This window comes from Sturnus vulgaris, chromosome 2 (assembly GCF_052056855.1).
Source record: "Sturnus vulgaris isolate bStuVul1 chromosome 2, bStuVul1.hap1, whole genome shotgun sequence".
NCBI classification, from domain to species: Eukaryota; Metazoa; Chordata; class Aves; order Passeriformes; family Sturnidae; genus Sturnus; species Sturnus vulgaris.
The window spans coordinates 105,296,144-105,314,908 of NC_142244.1; the positions used below are offsets into that span (position 1 = coordinate 105,296,144).

At 39.2% G+C, this 18,765-nt stretch overlaps 2 protein-coding genes across 33 annotated transcripts in view; one reads left to right on the plus strand and one right to left on the minus strand.

Annotated features, from left to right (window-relative positions):
• LOC148224944 (uncharacterized) overlaps positions 1 to 18,765 on the minus strand; it is a 412,443-nt gene that overhangs the window by 24,449 nt on the left and 369,229 nt on the right. For 19 of the 32 annotated variants that reach the window (XR_015801779.1, XM_088160311.1, XM_088160308.1 and 16 more), the window contains 3 exons: positions 6,913 to 7,010; positions 4,490 to 4,640; positions 2,051 to 2,148 (listed from right to left, as the gene is read on the minus strand). The exons of 5 other annotated variants lie outside the window; for them this stretch is intronic. The gene's annotated coding sequence lies outside the window, so the exon portion shown is untranslated. Of the gene's footprint in view, positions 1 to 2,050; positions 2,149 to 4,489; positions 4,641 to 6,912; positions 7,011 to 12,256; positions 12,424 to 18,765 lie in introns of those variants that run through there. 8 more of the 32 variants (XM_088160285.1, XM_088160286.1, XM_088160295.1 and 5 more) reach the window with 6 other exon arrangements.
• PHEX (phosphate regulating endopeptidase X-linked) overlaps positions 1 to 18,765 on the plus strand; it is a 94,992-nt gene that overhangs the window by 10,537 nt on the left and 65,690 nt on the right. Inside the window, exons 4-7 of the mRNA XM_014879751.2 lie at positions 11,071 to 11,157; positions 12,203 to 12,429; positions 15,550 to 15,618; positions 16,024 to 16,140. Coding sequence (XP_014735237.2) covers positions 11,071 to 11,157; positions 12,203 to 12,429; positions 15,550 to 15,618; positions 16,024 to 16,140 — 500 coding nt within the window. The remainder of the gene's footprint in view (positions 1 to 11,070; positions 11,158 to 12,202; positions 12,430 to 15,549; positions 15,619 to 16,023; positions 16,141 to 18,765) is intronic.

Sequence of the window (18,765 nt, forward strand, 5' to 3'; positions counted from 1 at the left end):
GGCTGGGTTTTTTCTCCCACCACTCAACTGGTGCTCAGCTGGGACCACTGGGATAGTTTGGATGTGTCCCATAAAATTTGTAATGCAGCTGCTGACACTCATCCCCAGGTTTCCATGTTAGCTGACCTGTGTCTTGGGATTTGTTTCCTTCAAAGTTGTTTGAGCTTTTTAAGAGTTGTCCCAAGTATGAGGAAGAATACCAGCAGTAATTAAAATAAAAGAGGATATTTCTGTTTTTGCCTCCAATATATTGCTGGGTAGCTGCTCTTGAATAAAAAGAAAGCAGAAAAAAAGCAATAGCACTTCATGTTGTTTTGCTTGGTCTTTTCTGCAATAAATGGATCTCTTTTCAATGGTAGAGGCACTTTTTTCCCAGTGGTCCATATCTTTCCTATAGTAGCTTATTTATCTGAATGTAAGAAAAAGTGGCCCAAGTCAGGTAAATCTCTCCAGGCAAGAAGTTAGTAGCTTTTTGGTAAAATTAAATACCTGAGTCAGAAGTGGAGAAGCCAGGACTTATTCCAAGCTTTGTGGCTGCTCAGAATGAAAACTGTGTTTGTAATGGGTGATTTTGGAAAACCATGAGTACAGAGAGGAGACAATTTTGGTTCCTAAATGAGGTTTAAAGGCAGCACAGTAACGGAGCCACAGGATTCCCACAGCATCTCCCTGGTCTGGAGACTGGAATGGCCTCCTCCTCTGAGCCCTCAGCTGGAACCAAAGTGGGGCATCCTGCTCACTCCTGTTCCTCTAAATTTACAGTGACCCTGGGATTTGTAAGATATATATCCTTCATACTTGCAGATACTGAACTTCAAAATTTTTGATGGCTGTGTTTTGGTGGATAATTTTACAGAGTGAAGATTGAAACCTTGGAGGCACAGCAATCCATGACATTTGATTCCTTTTTTTGACAAAAAAAATCCACAAGTACATGTTGAAAGTATTATTGTAATGAAGTAAATGTAATGTTGCCATTTAGTATGGAGCTCCACCTACATTGTAACAATTGGGAAATTCGCAATCTTCTGATGTAAATGTGGTTTAAAATATTTTGCCTAACATTATAATGCTGTGTTATCCCCTAAAACATAATACTGGGAGGCCAGAGGAGCAGAGCAGGGAAGAGGGCAATTCTACTCAAAAGAGAAAGATTTATTATTGAAATTAAATTTATGAACAGAGTCTCTCACCTCCTTGGTCACAGTTTGTGTATGGTTATGTTGACTTTTGGAGGAACTCACATGATGGGCTTATCTTTTGATACACAAACTCAGAGAATTTACAAAATGCTGAAACTGTAAACAAACAACATTTCCATTTTGGAAATGTGCTGTGTATTAGGGCACTGAACAGCACAAGGAAACATTTATGTAAGCACAGCTGTGTGAATGCTATTTCTGTGAGAACTTCCATATTGCTAAAATGCATATTCAAGGAAAGAATTGGGGGATTTCTTTTCAAGGAGCAAGGGGGAACTCTAGAATATTAGCTGGGCTTATTTGTCTAAATACAGAATCCTTTAATAAAATTGGTATTTGGGAATATTTGTTTGTTTTACTTGGTTTATGTTCTTTGGGAACTAAAACCTATATGAATTGATTAATTACTAGGTTTTCATGAATTCCTGTGGAATACATATTCATATTAATTGCATCCTCCTGAGTGCAAAATTAATTCATAATGATTTAAATGTTCCATTGGAATATCAGAAGAATTAATAATGAGAGGCTCTTATTTTCAAGAGTCAGTGCTCCATCCATGGTGAGATGAATGCTGCCATCAAGAAATTGGCTGATGGACATTCATTATTATCAAATACAAAAGATAGTTTCCTGAATTGATAACTGGTGTCTTGATCATGATTAAATACCTTTAAAAAAACCAACCAAGACAAAATCAAACGCCAACACCAAACAAACAGAAAAGCTCCATCAACTCCCCCAAAACCAAAATAGTGAAAAAAAAGCAAACAAATCAAATTCCCCCCCACCAACCCATCCTCTCCCCTCAGCTCACAAAATAAGACAAGAGGAGGAGGGAGACACACCTTATCAAAAGAAGGCAGGCCTAGATTAAGGCATGATCTCCACAAGGACCATTCTGAGGATTGAATTTATGGACCTGCAGAATACACTGGTAGTTTTGCTAAAGAAAAAAAACCAAACTAGTTACTGGCTTGAAAATGTGGAAACTTTCATAAAAATTTAATAAATAAATAAATTTATATAGATTTATATAAATTTATATTTATAAAGAAAATTTTTAATTTAAATATTTAAATAAACAAATATTTTAAGTACTTTATGTTCAATATGTAAGGCATGTCTGAGGCTATGTAAGCCAACACAAGGCCTTCCAAAAGTGACTAATGGCCCCGTCCATTGATATCCTGTGTGGTTCTGCTTTCCAAAGAAGTGAGAATATACAATACAGCAGGTGTAGGGCAATCTGAGAGGAGTCCAGTGTTCTGCATTATTTCATATTCCTGTGTGAACAAGGGGTTTGCCATTATGAAATTTGCTTTGAGTGATTATTTCAAGCACTTATGTATTCCAGTAAGATCATTCTGGTGATCTGATTATTAGCAATGGGGATCTAAATGAGAGAAAAAAGCTCAGAAAGTAGTGGAAATCTGGTTAAGAAGGGAATGCAAAAGGCATGAAAGTGGAAATAAAGTAAGCTTTGGAAAAATTTTAAAACTGCATTATAAGCACCAGAAAGGTGTATTGATTACTGATTTGCTGTTTTATTTTGCTTTAGACACTCAAAGCAAAAAGCTTTAATTAGGCAAGGGTAGTTTGAAGCATAGGGAGAAAGATTTTTTGCAAGCCTTTGATGCCAGTTTGCTCTCCCATATATATATATGTGTATATATATATATATATATATATATATATATATATTTAGCAAACAATAGAGAAATCTGGACTATAATTCATCAGAAACTCAAAATAGGTATTTATAAAATGCAATCAAATATATTTTGTATTGCATTAGGCTTGGATTGCTTCCCTTTGTGTGCTCTGAAACTGAGAATTGTTTACAGCCACCAATGCACAAAGAAAAGGAAGAAGAGCCTTAATGTCAGTAACAATTTAGAAATTATTTATTTATGGTGGCGAGAAAATTTTGCATTGCTTTTTAAAAAAATTTATTTGTGAAGGAGTAAAAATTTTATCTTTAGACTGTGTATTTTCTTATTTTGGACTTTTGGAAACAAATTTTTATTAGAAAACCAATTATTTGCAGTTCACTTCTAATAAAGTGTCTGGTGAGGAAGAGGACTCCAGACTGCATGTCAGATTGTGCATAAGATACCTGAACTAGCAAGAAGCACTGCAGAGCAATTAGCAGAACTAGTAGTTTACAAAAAAGAAATACACCTAGTTAGCTCATCTTTTAGGGAAACCTCAGAAACCAAATATTACTATCAATTACTATTAGAGGAAAGAAGTGGTTTTGCACACTTGTTGTCTATCAGGAGACATTCCCAGCAGAACTTGTGTTTTAAAGGCATAAGGGAATTTAATGAGGCCTTGAAATTATGTATTTGAGGTTGGGTTGCACTGATATCAGATGAGAACTGTAAGCAGGCATCTGCACATCCACTGAGATTTATCTCTGTGGTATTTTCCAGGTAGGAAAGATCTTGCTTTGCTTCTCTTCCATGGCTTCCAGATGCAAAACAATTCTGAAATGGAGGCTGGGCAGGTGCATTCATGTGGGAGTTTGACCTCAACTATTAACCTGCTAAGAAGGATAAAGTTGTACTGAAACATTAAATGTTGTGTCCTACAGCAGATGTCCATGTCTTTTTCAGAAGAGTGCTCTGAAGGAACAGATTTAACTCTAAGAATAATCTTGGCTTGATGATACTTGTCTTGTTCCCAAGAAATATGTTCAGTTTGAAATACCAATCAAGTCTGTCACTTTCTTTTAGAGCATACATCCATACATAGAGATCGATAGATCATATTCTTCACTCTCCTCTCTAGACCCCATTCCAGCTATGAGTCCCTTTTCCAAACCGATGAGAATAAAAATATATGTATGAGATTTTCTTCTTTGACTGTTTTGTACCCTAGAATGTTGCAGTCTAATTAGATTCTTAATTTCATGTATCGAGACAGGAATGTTACATTGGTCAAATGATCTCAGCAGTCTTGTGTATGATTTTAAATGCTATGGCCAGTGCTTTTATTTTGGGGTAGAACACCATGCCCCTTGTAGGCACAATGAAACCTACCACTGCCAGCTCTCCTTCCCTTTGGACTCTGAAAAGGAGGAATTGGAAACAAGATATTCTAAATGAATGTCAGCTGGCCTCAAACCATTCTGAAATGATCACTCTTGGAACGTGTAAGCTCATGCTGCTTCTGACAGTACATTTGTCTAGCTCTGATGTCTGTAACAGCAATGTGTTTTAAAGTTTTTTGTGTGCCCTTTGGCATCCTGGCCAAATCTTTGCTCTGTGAACCATACTGACCTTGACTTCTGAAATCCAGTGTGCTGAGAGTGTGAAGAGAGGGTGATGCCTTCATGCTACAGCTGGAGTGCTAAACAACCCCAGTGGCACAAGTGCAGTTGGATACTTGGGTTTTAGAGGTTATTTTTCAGGAACTCTTTTGCCATATCTCCTAAGCGTGAAGAACATATGGGAATTAAGGGTTAGACATTCTTAAGGTGGACTAGTTTAATCATAATTATCTTATAGTTCAGGGACTGACATTCTGCACACATGTGTGGTTTGGTTTGATTGCTAAACTCCAAACAAGGTTTGAGAAGGTTTTTTTCTACATTTAAGAGGTAACTCCTCACAGAAAATCCTTAAAAGAACCTGATGCTGGCATCAGAGGATCATCTGCAATTTTCCAAAGGATAACTTGGGTTTTGTTTTTTCACAGAGGTAGCACATAACAGTGCTGACTTAGGGAGGAAACAATGGTTGTCACTGACACCTGGAGATGGGAACAGCTCTTTCAGTTATTCTTCTCATCAGTTAAGAACCTCAGTTCTTATAACTCTGGAGCACAGTGAGGAGAAGGTGACTAGCAGAGTCTTTATTGCTCAAGTATTGAAAAAGGAATGCTATGCCATTGGTTATTGGCAAATAAACCTGCTGAACGTGTAGGTCCTCGGGCTGCTGTCTGAGTCTGATCCCAAACAGAATGCATTACAAGCTGCTTTCAGTTTAATACTGAGCATCATCTGGGCAATGCCAAGCAACTCCCAAAGTCTCTGAAATTAAAGGGGCTGAGGGGCATTCATTGTCTCCAAAGGATAAAGCTCTTTGAGTGTGTGGATCAAGTTCAGCAAGCTTTATGCTCATAAAGGAGCACTATTCCAATCACTAGGACTCTGACATGAGTTAGGTAAGGAGCAATCTGTGGCTCACTTTCTTTATCTGCAACAATGGATAACGGCTGTGTCTCCTTGGCCTGTCACATCTAAGAGTGCCTTTGAGATCTGTATCCTAAATGTATAGAGTGCAATTGCAGGAGTAACCACTAGATTATTTCCTGTGGTCTTTTTGGAGACATATTTGGAGATAATTACATTACCTATGTAATGTAGCTCAGTAGCTTGCACTGGCATAAACCATAATTGACTTTGGGGTAAAGTTTATCTCCCAAAAAAGCATGAAGTCTTGAAAATATTAAGGGGCAGAGAAGCCTCTATCTCCCCTGGTTGCTAGTTCCAGTGGTTAATCACCGTCACTGCTGAATTTGTCTTCTTTGTTTAACAGTTGGCTTTCCTTGTGCCTTTTTCCAATAGACTCAAGATCTCTCTGGCACCAAGCATTTTCTGTGTTCTGATGTTGTGATCCCATCACCCTTTCACATCTCTTGTAGAAAAATCATGTTCCCTCATTGCATTCTTTTTCTGTCCCTTCCTTCTATTTCCCAAGCCATACCCTCCAAAGAAAAATCCCAATTGTTTTGATATTTTTCTGCCCTCTGTCCAACTGTCCAACATTGTTTTAACAATTCAGACAGCTGAAGGGCAGGCTGTGTTCCAGTCTGTCTCACCAGCCTGTGTACACACTAAGATCATCTCCCCACTTTGAAACTCCTCTGGTTTTGCAGTCCAAGACTCCTGTCTGTTCTAGCATTGCCCTGGGAGTTCAGGCTGAATTATTTGTCTGTTTCTAGCTTTTCACTCCTCCAGGGTTACAACTTTCCAGGAAATGGGATGTCCCTTGGGGTTTTTGTATAATTTTTGTTTTGTTTACAGTCCAAGCATATTCCTCAGGGGATATTTGCACATGGAGTTGTTTTTCTTCAAGATACAAAGCATTGTAATATATTTCAGATCATTGTCAGATATCACTGCGTGAACACTTGAGCTTGCATTTTCCACACAGAGCAAATGTTTGTAAAAGGATAAGGACAAAAACTAATGGAGAAAACGCTACTCTCTTTACTAGCACAATGATTTCTCTATATCTAGGGTCGTAAAGTGCAGAGAAAACTTTTATTTTTCTCACTAGAAAAGGAAATAAGCCTCATGAATAACATAGTATTTCTCGGGATTTTAGCACAACTATATATATATAGAAAACTGTCTGAAAGGGTACACTATATATACAATCTGATCAGGACACTGATACATTGATTCAGTGTTTCTAATCTGAATAAATGGTGTGCATGCTTCTTTTCTCTTCAAATCTGGCTCTACAATCCTTTTTCATGCAGTTCAAGTCAGAAGAAGGAAAGGTACATGATTTCTTGGTGCCATAAATAAAATATGGTGGTTGAAAACCAAAGCGAAGCTGTGCAAGACAGTGGGCTGGAAAATCAACAAGGGCTGGAAACGGAAAGTGAGATTAAAGGTAACACTTAGCCACAAGACTATCCTTAGCAGCTTTAGAATAGTATGCAGTTAAATAAACACACATGCAGAGCTTACTTTGCAATGTGCCTTGCTCTTACTTCTAACAGCAGATGATTGCTATTTACTCGAGGGTAGTGAACCACAGGAAGCTGGCCTTTTTTAGCCCTCTTGCCCTGAAAAAGAACCATGTGAAGGCAACTCAATATAAACTCTCTTCCTTTCCTTCCCAGCTCCCCACCCACAGCTGTGCCTTTTTTTCCTTGATGATATCTGGGACTATCCAATTCAGACAAGTGAAGAAGTGAAGATCACTGGCAGCTATGGAGTGGTTTTTTGCTGGTGATGCTGAGTCTTTGTGTCTGTATGAGAATCAGGGAGTGCAATGATGCAAACCTGCCTGGCCTGGGGTGACAGAAGTTCAGGAAAGTTGACTGCAGTGGGAACTTCTGCACCCTCAGCTCCTTGGTACAAGAAAGTGAATGATGAAGCCATTTGCAACCTCAGGAAGTTTAGGATATTGTGAACACCTTTAGCCAGTTTCTGACTGTGCAAGTGGTAGCTGCTTAATGAGATATGTTATTACAGCACGGTGGAGTGCAATTGCCCATAGGTCTTGACACTTGCCATAACTAAGTTTTATGTGAAGGGAAACATAAATCTTACATTTGAGCATTCTGTGCATATGGAAACATGAACAATGAGGTGCTGAGGTCAGTGATAGAGGCCAAGATATTTTTTTATCCCAAAGAGAATTACTTTGGAAATAATTTAAAAGTGAAGAAAGTGAAAGATGAAACTGAAAAAGAGCTGTTTAGCTAAAAAAGCCATTCAAATACATAGCTGGCTAAGGAAATGGGATCCAAACTGTGTATTCAGCTGGCTTAAGCTATGCTGGTTCACGTTGTTTGTCCTGGTGATTTTTGGTTAGGATATTCTGCTTTGCAGGCAGGCTAGTGGTGTAACTTGGTAGCAGCAATAAATTGTTAAATTTTGGTTGATGTTAATAACAATTCTGTGCTCTTTCAGATGCCTGGAAGTCAGCTTAGATTGTGGTTTCTTTTTAACCTCTACAGCCTGATTGCTATTCTGTAACTAGTGCTGTATCATTCAATTGAGAGCTGACAAATGAGCTATTGTTTTAAGGGTGTATTTTCAATATTGTTGGAGTGATGTGTATTTCCTAATCTAAACTGATCAAAACTGTTTATTCCTAACAATTCTTTAGAGATAAAAGTTTGGTATCCTAAAATGGAAGATTGCTTTAAGGAATTAGAACTTTTAGTTTGAAACAAGAAAACAGAAAGCAAGCAAGCAAGACAGCTCCAAGAACAAGCTCCATGTCCTTCTCAGTGCTAAGTGAGCTGTTTTAGTCAAAATGTTGGTAACCCTCATCTTGCTAATTAGGTCAAAGCTTAAGAAAACTGTGCTTAAGGAAAGCCTATCAGACTGAACTTCTCAGTGGATTTGTATGAATACACACAATTCCTTAGTGAGGCATGAGAGTTGGAGCTTGGAAAGACAAAGTAAAACCTAAATAGCAAATCTGTGGTATCTTATGAGGCACAACATTAACTGTTCTTTGGTGGTATTTCTCTTCCTATCCCTAGAAAAACAACATAGGTTTTGCTTACATTTTGGTGTCAAAACAGAAAATATCTGAAGCTATTACAGTTTTTCAAAGTGGAAAGACAATTCTCCCGGACAGCTATAGTTCAGGTGAATTTTTTCAGAGGGACTGAATTTGCTCTCCATGTGTTGCTGGCTGGCGTTTCCCTTACTGTGGATGAGAGTCTGAAATCCATGCCATGTGTGAGGAGGGGAAGCACTGCTCAGAGAGTGTGGGCTGGCCCTGGGGCAGGTTTGTTCAGCTCGCAGAATCCTGGGAGAGCCGAGGCTGAGCTGCTGCCCTCCCAGGAGCTGCCCTGTGGAGAGCAGCATGCACCGACCCACACCAGCGGGTATGGGTGCAGTGGGATTGTCAGAGCCTGCAGCTGAAGTCCTCACAGGACCCAATATTGCTAATTTAAAGAGAGCTTGATGGGCCTACATTGATTTCAATCACAGTAGTGACTTTCTTTCCATGAATAAACAACCTCTAGGCAGACTAATTGATTACATATATCTTTGGTCAGTATGCTGTGCTTCTTGCCTTTTCTTGCTATTCTTGCCTTTTCTTGCTATTCATCTTTAAGAATTTAAATACTCAAGGGCATGTAAAATCCATATAAATTTGTGAGCTAAATAATAAGCAAATTTCTAAATCACATATTTCGATTTTACACTAGCTAGTATAGAAATCGTGGATGCAAGCAGTGCTCCAGGTTTGAGCTTCTAAATCTTTCTGAAAACTTGAGGTTAAGGCTGGGAAACCTCCATAGCCTAAAGATCATCCATGGATCACACCCCCTATTTCAGTGTCCACAGGATTCAAGCATCTTATTAAGCCTTTCATGTTTGATGAGTGGATTTTATGTTATGAGAAATGAGAATTATCTTCTTAAAATAATTCTAAACAAATTGGCAACATCTACCTGCCTCACTCTCTGCAGTAGTGAGGTGGGGTAGATGTCACATTAATGACATGGTTTGATGGGAAAACACCAGGTCTGATTTTAACACAATTTGATGCAGTTGAATCTCTAAAGTTGATTTTATTGGTTCTTATAACCTGTTTTTCTCTTGAGCTTTAGCCATTGAATTTTATTAGCTTCAAAATTTCATGGTTGTACAGCTCATTGGCAAAGACAGAAATTGTTGCAATGGCTTTAATGGGAGGGTAGTTTTTCATCCTTAGTTTTATAGAGGATTCATTTATCATTTATTTTAAAATGCCATTTTAAAAATGTGAGCAGGTCTGATTATGCTGCTGAGAATTGTGCACACTGAACATATATATTGATGATTGGCATTATATTGTATTTTACAAACTGGGAAATATTTGAGGATTTGAAATCAAAGCTATCCTCTCCAGAAGTATTTTTATGGAAAAATCTTATTCATAACTAAAAGGGAACAATCTTATTAAGTCTCTTAAGGGTATAAGCAAAAGAATTGGGCAATGGGGTTTTTTGTTTGTCTGTTTAAGGAATAAAGGGATTAAAGGGGGAGAAAAAGTGGCATTTATTTATCACTATGATATTCCTTGAGTAATAAAGTAATAAACAGTTTGAGGTCTGCATTATGGTCCCCTGAGTGCTCACATGAGTTCAGGTGGGGAATATCTAAGAGGTGCAGCCTGGCTGGTTCCTCGGGGTGCTATGGAAATCTTGGGCGGGACAGTGAGCAGCTGCCACTGATTCCAGGAGGGTGCTGCTTTTGGGTGGCAGTACCACCACCTCTGCAGTACTCTGCATGTCCCCAGCCCCTCCTGGCAGAGGAATAACCTTGCATTGACTCTGATCCAGCTCTTGGAGCTGTTTGGTCTTGCCATGGCTAGTGCTATGGAGTCTCAGTGGTTCTCTGCATTCACAGGACTCTTGTGTTGCACTCTGTTCTCCTCTGTGTGTGGGGAACACTTCTCAGCACCCTTGCACTGTGTTGCCTCTGCTCATTTGAAATCCAGAGCCCTGGGTGGTACTTGGGTGCAGGGAAGGGAGTCTTGAATTTTTCAAGGCTTTTTAGCTCTGGCTGAGCACACAACAGGAAGGACTCGATACCAGCAAACCCTTCCTTCCCGTGGTCCCATAACAATAAGGTAAGGCTGTGCAGGACCTGCTGGGGTCTTGCAAAACCAGGCAAGGTCCAACAGAGTGTGCCAGCCCTGTTCCTGTGCTGTGCTCAAGAGTTACCTGCCTCTCTTGGCCATGGAAGTGCGATTTACAGCCTGCTCCTTAGATGTTGTAACCTCCTCTGTCAGTTCCTGATTTCATAATGTACCAGCACAGAAGCTGAGCCACTTGAAAAAAATTCCTGACTCCCTGCTCTGTGTGTTGGTTCCCAGCCTCACCCCACGACTGCCTATCACCTCTGTTTGCTGAGGGTAGCTGGTTGTGAGGATAAGTTACAAGCTGCATCTGTAATTTGGCTTTGTATCAGTTCTCTTTAATATAAATTTTAAAAAAATCCTTCTCTGTTGGGGATTGAAGAAGGTGCAATTATGTCTGTGCTACTGCTTAAGAAGGCACACATGGAGCCTCATACTTAATTAAACAAATGCTATGATTAAACCAAATGCTGAAACAGTCAGTGTCTATGTTTTCCAAAATTTTGAAAAAAAATTATTTGTTTTTTCAGCATTGCTAGAGAAACCCATCAGCAAAAGACGAGACAGTGAAGCTGTACAGAAGGCCAAGATCCTTTATGCATCCTGCATGAATGAGAGTAAGTGGATTGATTTGAGGAGGCCATAGATGCATTCCTTGCATTTATAAAGGCAGCCTTTTTATCTCTCTGCAGAGCCCTGTGAAGCTCTGTGCAGATGTATGAATTTTTTCTGATATGGTTTCAACTGAATGCAGAGGGTCTTTTACACATCTGAAGCTGGCTATTGAGACTGAGGTACACCCAGGCACAAAAAGTCAGTTTTAGAGAAACCTCTGCTTGTCAGAACTGTGAAGAGATATTTATCTGTGCAAAAGGATATTAAACTGTGTCCCAGGGTTGTGGGGTTAGTGCCTGAGGTTAGTAAATTAGAGGAACCCTCTGATGAAATTCTCATACTGCTATTTTCAAGAGCCTGTTGCTCATCACCTTCTACATTTCTCTAAATCTATTTAATCAAAACACTGCCCCAGGGCTGGGTATGACCGTGGACTCTTCAGCTTTGGTGTTTGCATGTCAAACAATTTAGCCACATTTGCAGAGTGTTTTTCCTTAGCTTGTAAATGCTGCTGTAAGGTAATGTACACTAATTTGGGACACATCACTGCTCTTAGGTAGCTGCACAGGTGAAAGAAGGCTTGGGAGTCCCCTTTGTCTCCTGACTCTTTCGGGTTTATTTCCTGAACAATTTTCTTTCAGCATGGCCCGTCTGACTGCCAGCAAGTGAGACAGCCTGCTCTACAGCCTTGGTGCCTAGATGCTGCCCCTCTAGCTTTGATTATGAGCAATAACCCCCCTCCCCAAAAACAGTGAAGTTTCTATGCTATTTCCTAAGCAAGGAATGGGGTTTTTAAAAAAAATTTACCTAATTCAATCCTTTGCCTTTTTTGAAAGGCACTTACTTGCCTCTCTTATTCTTGATACAGATAAACAGGATTGGACTTCTATGCTGCTGTGCTCACAGGCAGAGCAGAGGCTTTGAGTCTCGGCTATTGTGATTGCCTTGCCTGGAAATCAATCGATGCCAATAAATCTTTGTCTTTTGTGGCTGCTGCTGGGCTTGAATTGTCGGGAATGTAATTGTTGTCACACTTTGACATTTCAGATAAAATTGAAAAAGCTGATGTGAAACCCCTGTTAAGTGTACTGAAACATTCACCTTTCCGCTGGCCTGTGCTGGAATCCAATATTGGACCTGAAGGACTGTGGTCAGAAAGGAGGTTCAGCTTAGTCCAAGCCTTGGCAACTCTTCGTGGCCAGTACAGCAGCTCTGTCTTCATCCGTTTGTATGTGGCTGCTGATGACAAAATCTCCAATCGCTACATCCTGAAGGTACAATGCCTTTCTAATAGGTTACTTTGCACGGTATTTTATGGTCTCTTTTTTAAAAACACATACCAAATGTTTACATTTGATTGCTGTTGTTATTATCTACTGGCTTACAGATGTATGTAGGTGCCAGTTTATGGGAATGTAGAAGCCACTAGCAACCACACGCTATTCAAAAGTATTTCTGTACAGGTTTTCTTCTTTCAAACAGAAAAAAAACATAAAAATGTCCCAGCAGACCAATAGCCAGGGTCTATGTGCATGAGAATAAGAAGTCAATATCTAATTCTGTGTGCTGCTTATGACTCATTAGTTGCATGAAGAATGCTTTTTGTCTGTGAGGATGAAAAATGGTCCATCAGTAGCAGATATTTTGAACTTAAGCTGTTTTTCTTGAGATGGAAGCACTTAATCTGGTGCTTATACAGCACCTTACAATACAGATTTATCCCAAATGCTTTAAAACATGAAATAAGAGACTTTACCTTTTTCCTGAAATGCTATTGCTTGTAGACCAAAACATTACCAATTTGTTAACAATGCATGACATTACACAACAGTTTAGTAAGAAAAAGACTCAAGAAATGTTGCCTCCCTGTAGTCTGACAAAACTCCACATAAAATTGTAGAACTGTGGCAAGACTGAATGCCTGGGCCAAATGCATTGTTGTTTAAGAACTTCAGATGAGTAGCCAGAGCAGACCCTCCCTCCATGGCAACAAGAAAATAGCTCACGAAGGCAAAAGAGAAGGAACAAATAAGAAAGTTGGCATTCATCAGAGCAAAATAGGATCTATGATCCTTATTTTGCTATCATCTTGGCTAGCTGTAGGAATGTAGCCAAGAATGCAGTGTATTTAGGGACTGTGGTGGCACTGGAGTGGATGTCATTTCTAAGTCAGTTCTTCCATGTGTCTTTTGACTGAGGATTTAACTGGCTTAAAGTTGAAGGGTAACTTTTCCCCATCTCTAGGACATTTTCCTGGACAGTCAACAGCAGATCAACAGTTTGCTGTACTAAAAGTGTCATTCTGCTACAATGATGTTGAGATACTGTCAGATTTTCTTCTCTGTAAGAGAACTGAAGCAGTAGAATCAGGGAGATGTTTATTTAGGAATCTCCTGTCATAATATTTTCAGTTCAAGTCACCTGTCAGGAAATGGCTGGGCAGGGACATCCTCAGTGCTGGTCTCTTGGAAATGATTTATAACCAGCAGTACCTTCACTCACTATGCTTAGGGGCACCTAGGAATTAAATATCTAACTGAAGTACTACATGCTGTGAATAACATATTATTCTCTAGGGTATTCTGATGTTAATTTGATTAGGACCTTTATCTGCAGAATGCATCAGCCAGTGCTCTACTTTCTCCACGTTTTAACAAATTCCCTGGGGTGTAGATGTACCACAGAGTATTTCAATCTGCTTGTGAAAATGGCTTTATTGCAAAATTCTTTTTGTTCAGCATTGCAAAATCATCAATAGGTCATAAAAGAAGTGGAAACTCCAAATAAAACTTTATTCATCATTCAACATTATCTTTTTTTTTTTTCCAATGAGTACTGAAACAGTTGGCTAACTTTGTTTATTTCTCATATTTGTGCTCTCTTGGCTTAATGTGCTGCCAAATCTAATTTTTAAGACCAGGGAATTTGAATGAGTATTTAATGTAACAGTCACATAATTGAAATTCCCCAAATAATCTGAAGTTAACTATTTCAAAGACACATGTACAAGAAGCGTAAGAGTATATTCTTTTTGCATCATTGTGCTGAGAAAAGAAAATGATGCTGTTTTTCAAAGAATGAGAGTTGCACTGAGCATGACACTCCTTTTTGAGGATGGTTTGTTTAATTTGTTTATGGTATATTTTAAAGGATGTGATATCAGCTAGTAGAGGAAAATATTACATTTATTTATTCCCTTTAAATTACAAGTTTTATTTGTTATTTGTAGAAAATGTGAAATATGAATCACTTAACCTAAAGTAGATTTAAAGAGTAAAAAATACTTACAGAATTGTATAAATAAATACAATCTATTGTCACTAGACTTATCTTTTAAAAACAATTGCAGCATCAAACCAAAAATATTTAGAACAGAATATCAAAGCAGTTGTATCTACTCTAATCAGTATATTATTCAGAGTTTGGAAGCTGGTTGATTGAATTTTTCAGCTTTGGCTTCCATACCCTAATCTAACTTTATCACATTGAAAAGTTCTGGGAAATCTCAGTTCTCAGTAATAATTATAAAGTATACACTGCATGGAGTTTTTCCTGGTTAGGAATTTAAAACAGTATGCAAATATTCCCATGTAGGTGTTTCACTCAAAACACTAAATGCAGATCTCAAACTTTCAGGCCTAATTCCAATATTAGGGTGAATGTAAACCAGAAAATCTGATCCATGTTTAGATGGAAAAGATAAGTAAGTGAAGGTCAAAGATTCATGTGGACTACCAGACACCTTTAGCTAAAGCAGTGGGGACATAACAATGTCCTGTGCATGCAATCCTGGCTGGGAGCCCCTTCAGTTTCAGTTCATCTGTTCAAAAGACTGAGTACAGCACCCAGTGCTCAAAAGTGAAGCTCAAATTTGTAACCTCAATTTCAGTCACAAAACCTAATGATGCCTCGCAGAGAGAAGAGCTCTCATGCTCCAGCACCTCGGGGTATTTGGTGCATACACTGGACTGGTGTGGTCCCAGGCTGACTCTGGTACCCCTGAAATAGGCACAGGATGGGTGCACAGTCATCAACACCACTGGTCTGATCCTGTACATCCAGTCCTTTTGCATTTCCTACTCACTGATGAAGCTGTTTTAAATCACACCTGTGATTCTTTTCTTTAGGTGGCTTAGCTATTGCAGGGGTCATCTGAGGCTCCCCAGATGACAGTAATGTGATTTAGTTAATATCTGTCAGTGCAGCATAGCATTTTCCTGTTGTTTTGAAATCCTGTCTAACTCAGACTGCTGCAGTGTTTTATACGGTAGATATTTGCACACAACTACTGTAGTCGCCAGAAAAACATGAACCCTTCCAAAGTTGCTTATCAGTTTATCTTTGAATCTGATGAATTTTGGCTGTTAAATGTTACTTTGTGCTGTTTTTAACAGCTTGATCAAGCAAGCCTCTCTCTGGCATCTCGAGAGGATTACCTAGAAAATACCACAGAAGCCAAATCTGTAAGTATTGTCAGCTGGGAAATAGAGCCACCATTTTCCCCCTCATCTTTTTTCATTATTGGTTTTATTTGGTTGAGCTCCAAACTGAGAAAGGGTTGTGCTTTGTTAGGATTTGGATGTTGCAGGGTATCTAGCAGAAAACACCACTTCTATCAAAACACCGTTGCAAAGTTTCCTAAATGAAGCTTGCACTTGTATACAAATACTTCTGTCCCATGCTGGTTAATGTATTAGTTGGCCTCAAATACTGGTGTACATGTTTACACATTGTAGAATCCATTTTTAAGACCTAAAAGTTGTCAGTCTAATCCAGAACTTCCTATAGCTGTGAATTTCTGATCTACTGCTACAACTCTGCTCAAGAGCAAATCCTGTTGCCATTTCAGTCTTTCTCTTTCTTTACAGTACCGAGATGCCTTTCTGCAGTTCATGGTTGATACAGCAGTGCTTCTGGGTGCAAATGCCTCCCGTGCTGAATCTGATATGAAATCAGTTCTAAAACTGGAAGTTAAAATAGCAGAGGTTGGTAATCTAATATAATCCTTTCTTGAAACGAAAAGCCATTATATCAACAGCATTAGCAATAGGGATTTTAGAAGCCGAAGGAAAGGAGCAGATCCTGATGAAGAAAGCATGAATAATATTTCTCTTAGTTAATTGTTAAACTGTAAATTTTATTCTCAGGGGAAGAGCCTTAGCCAAATAACCTTGATGTTTTAAATTGCAATGTCAGCCAGCCTGACCAGAGGCAAGCCTGGGGATGGCATGGCAATGTTTAAGGGATGGTATATTTATTAGCAGGGTCCTTTGGTCTTCCATCTCAGTGGAAGTGGGGAAGGGAGATCCATGTGACAAGAGAGACACAGGGGTTGTTGATGTGTTAGAAACTGTGGAAATGCCTGAGGATGGTCCCATAGGAATTAGGGCTTGTCCTTCCAAAAAGGTGATGAGATCAATATCCCAGCTGAAGTGCATCTACACCAATTCACTGGCATCCACTGGGCAGCTGGAAAAATAACTCAAGGCCTTGCATGTCTTTTCCAACCTAAATTATTCTCTAAATTTGAAGCTGTGTAGACTCTGAGCTCCTGCTCTGCATCTGTGTTGAGAATATATTACTGTGTTGTTCAAGAAGCAGACTGGGCTGACTCTCTGTGGAACAGTCTAAAAGCAGTGCAAGACTGAGGTGGGATGTTGGATCTTGGTGTGAGAGAGTGGTGTTTACAGCAGTACCACCATTAGATCCTGAAGTGTTTTCATGGAGGAGTTTGGGACAATAGATGAAAAACCCATGAGTTTTAATTTAGAGGATCAACTGAATTTAGTAAAGCTAAGTGCATTTAAATCTGGTCTTTGGTTCTGACATTTACTTGGTGGCATTTTTGTGAGGACTTTAATTTATGACACAGGTTTATTGCAGATTGAAGGAGTGTTTTTGCTTCTCTAGATCTCTGTTTCAGTGTGGCTACTATAGGAATCCCACTCATGAGAGCAGCACTTTCATTATCATTTCAACCTCCACTAAAACTAGAGAGAAGGGCTACGCTCAGTGTTGGGAAACCACCAAAAGCAAGGGTACAGACTTGATGCTGGTTTGCAGAACTGCCAGCTGAACTGAGTATTCCTTCATATTGGCCAGGAAAGAAGCTATCCCTGTGAAATGCTGGTCCCCTGTTAGCAAAGAAGCTGCATGGGACAGGTGATGCAGTAGATGTCTTTTATCTGGATTCCACTGTTGCAGTCTACAGAATGCTTCTTAATGGTGTGTTTGTACAGAAGTGAGAGCCACCCACAACAGTAGCCAATCAGCATTTCCATCTCTCTGCTGAAAGGGATGACATTTTGTCAAATTTCTAAGCCAAGTCCAATATTCACTTTCAGTTACTTAGCATGAATGGACTAATGTACAAATACTTCCTTGTGACCCAGCACACTTGAAAAACAGTAAATATTTCTTCTGTTTATCAGTGATGGCGTAAGAAGATGTATCCTTAGCTCTGGTAGCTCTAATGCTTTGCTTAACAAGTGTCTTACAGAACATTAATCCACAAAGTATGTAAGTGTAGCTGCCATGTAAGATGACATGGATCATGTAACAACCCTCAGCATCAGTAATGCACATTGTTATGCAACAAGCCATGCTTGTTTACAGGTTCTTTTAATAAGAATAATCCTCTTAATATCTGTCCAGATATTAGGCATGAGTCAATGGACATGGATTGTTGCATAAACTCTAATAAACATAATGATTATATTATTACGATTACATAAACGTCTTACTGTGAAGGAGGTATTACTGTAAACACATGTAATGGAGAATTTCTATGCTCGGGAAGAGAATACTTTGGATATAGGAATGAGTGGCAGGCTTTGAGAGAGCTTATTGTGCACAAGGAAGATTTTTATTAAGTTTGAATCACTGGAGCAAGAGGGAAAGTTTTGAGAGGAAGGAAGTAAATAGCTTCAAGAAGTGTTTAAAGATTTTTCAGAGAAATGAAATTTGCAGAAAGGGAAGAGAAAGTTGATTTTTTTTCCCTCTATGGCTTCAGCAATACTAAAACCAGAAACACATACTGGAGAATTTTGGTTGGAGAAGTGCCAGCTGTCTGATTAGTCTGGCATCAATCTCTGTCCTTTAGACTGTCCAGCATACAGCCTGTTGTAAAGGATTTACCTTACAGCAGGGCTGGAATTGTCATTGGGAATTTTTGTTTCTCTTGAACACTGAAGAAATTTTGAGCTATATCTTGTACTTTGTTTTACTGTTATGAGCCACAGGGCTGTCTTAGAGTCTGCATTCACTTCTTGTCAGTTATAAAAGGACTTGCTTCACATTTAGGATTTCTTTTGCTGTGTCCTTGGACGCTGCAGAGGAACTTGAGGTCTGGCTTCTCTGGTCACCCAGATGAGAAGCCTGGTTGGGGAATGCTTTATTCATGTCTGGCCTGGATACTCAGGTTTCCTGCTATGGAAATCAGGATGATGGGGTGAAATGAGGAGAAACTCGTTGTCCTTCACCCAGCTGGAGTAAAGCCCTAGCAAGAACACATTCAAATCCAAGACATGAGATGCACTTCCAGTTATGAAGATGCACCTATCTCAGATTTGACCTAATAAATCTGAAGTTGGCTTCTGCTTGATAGGAAG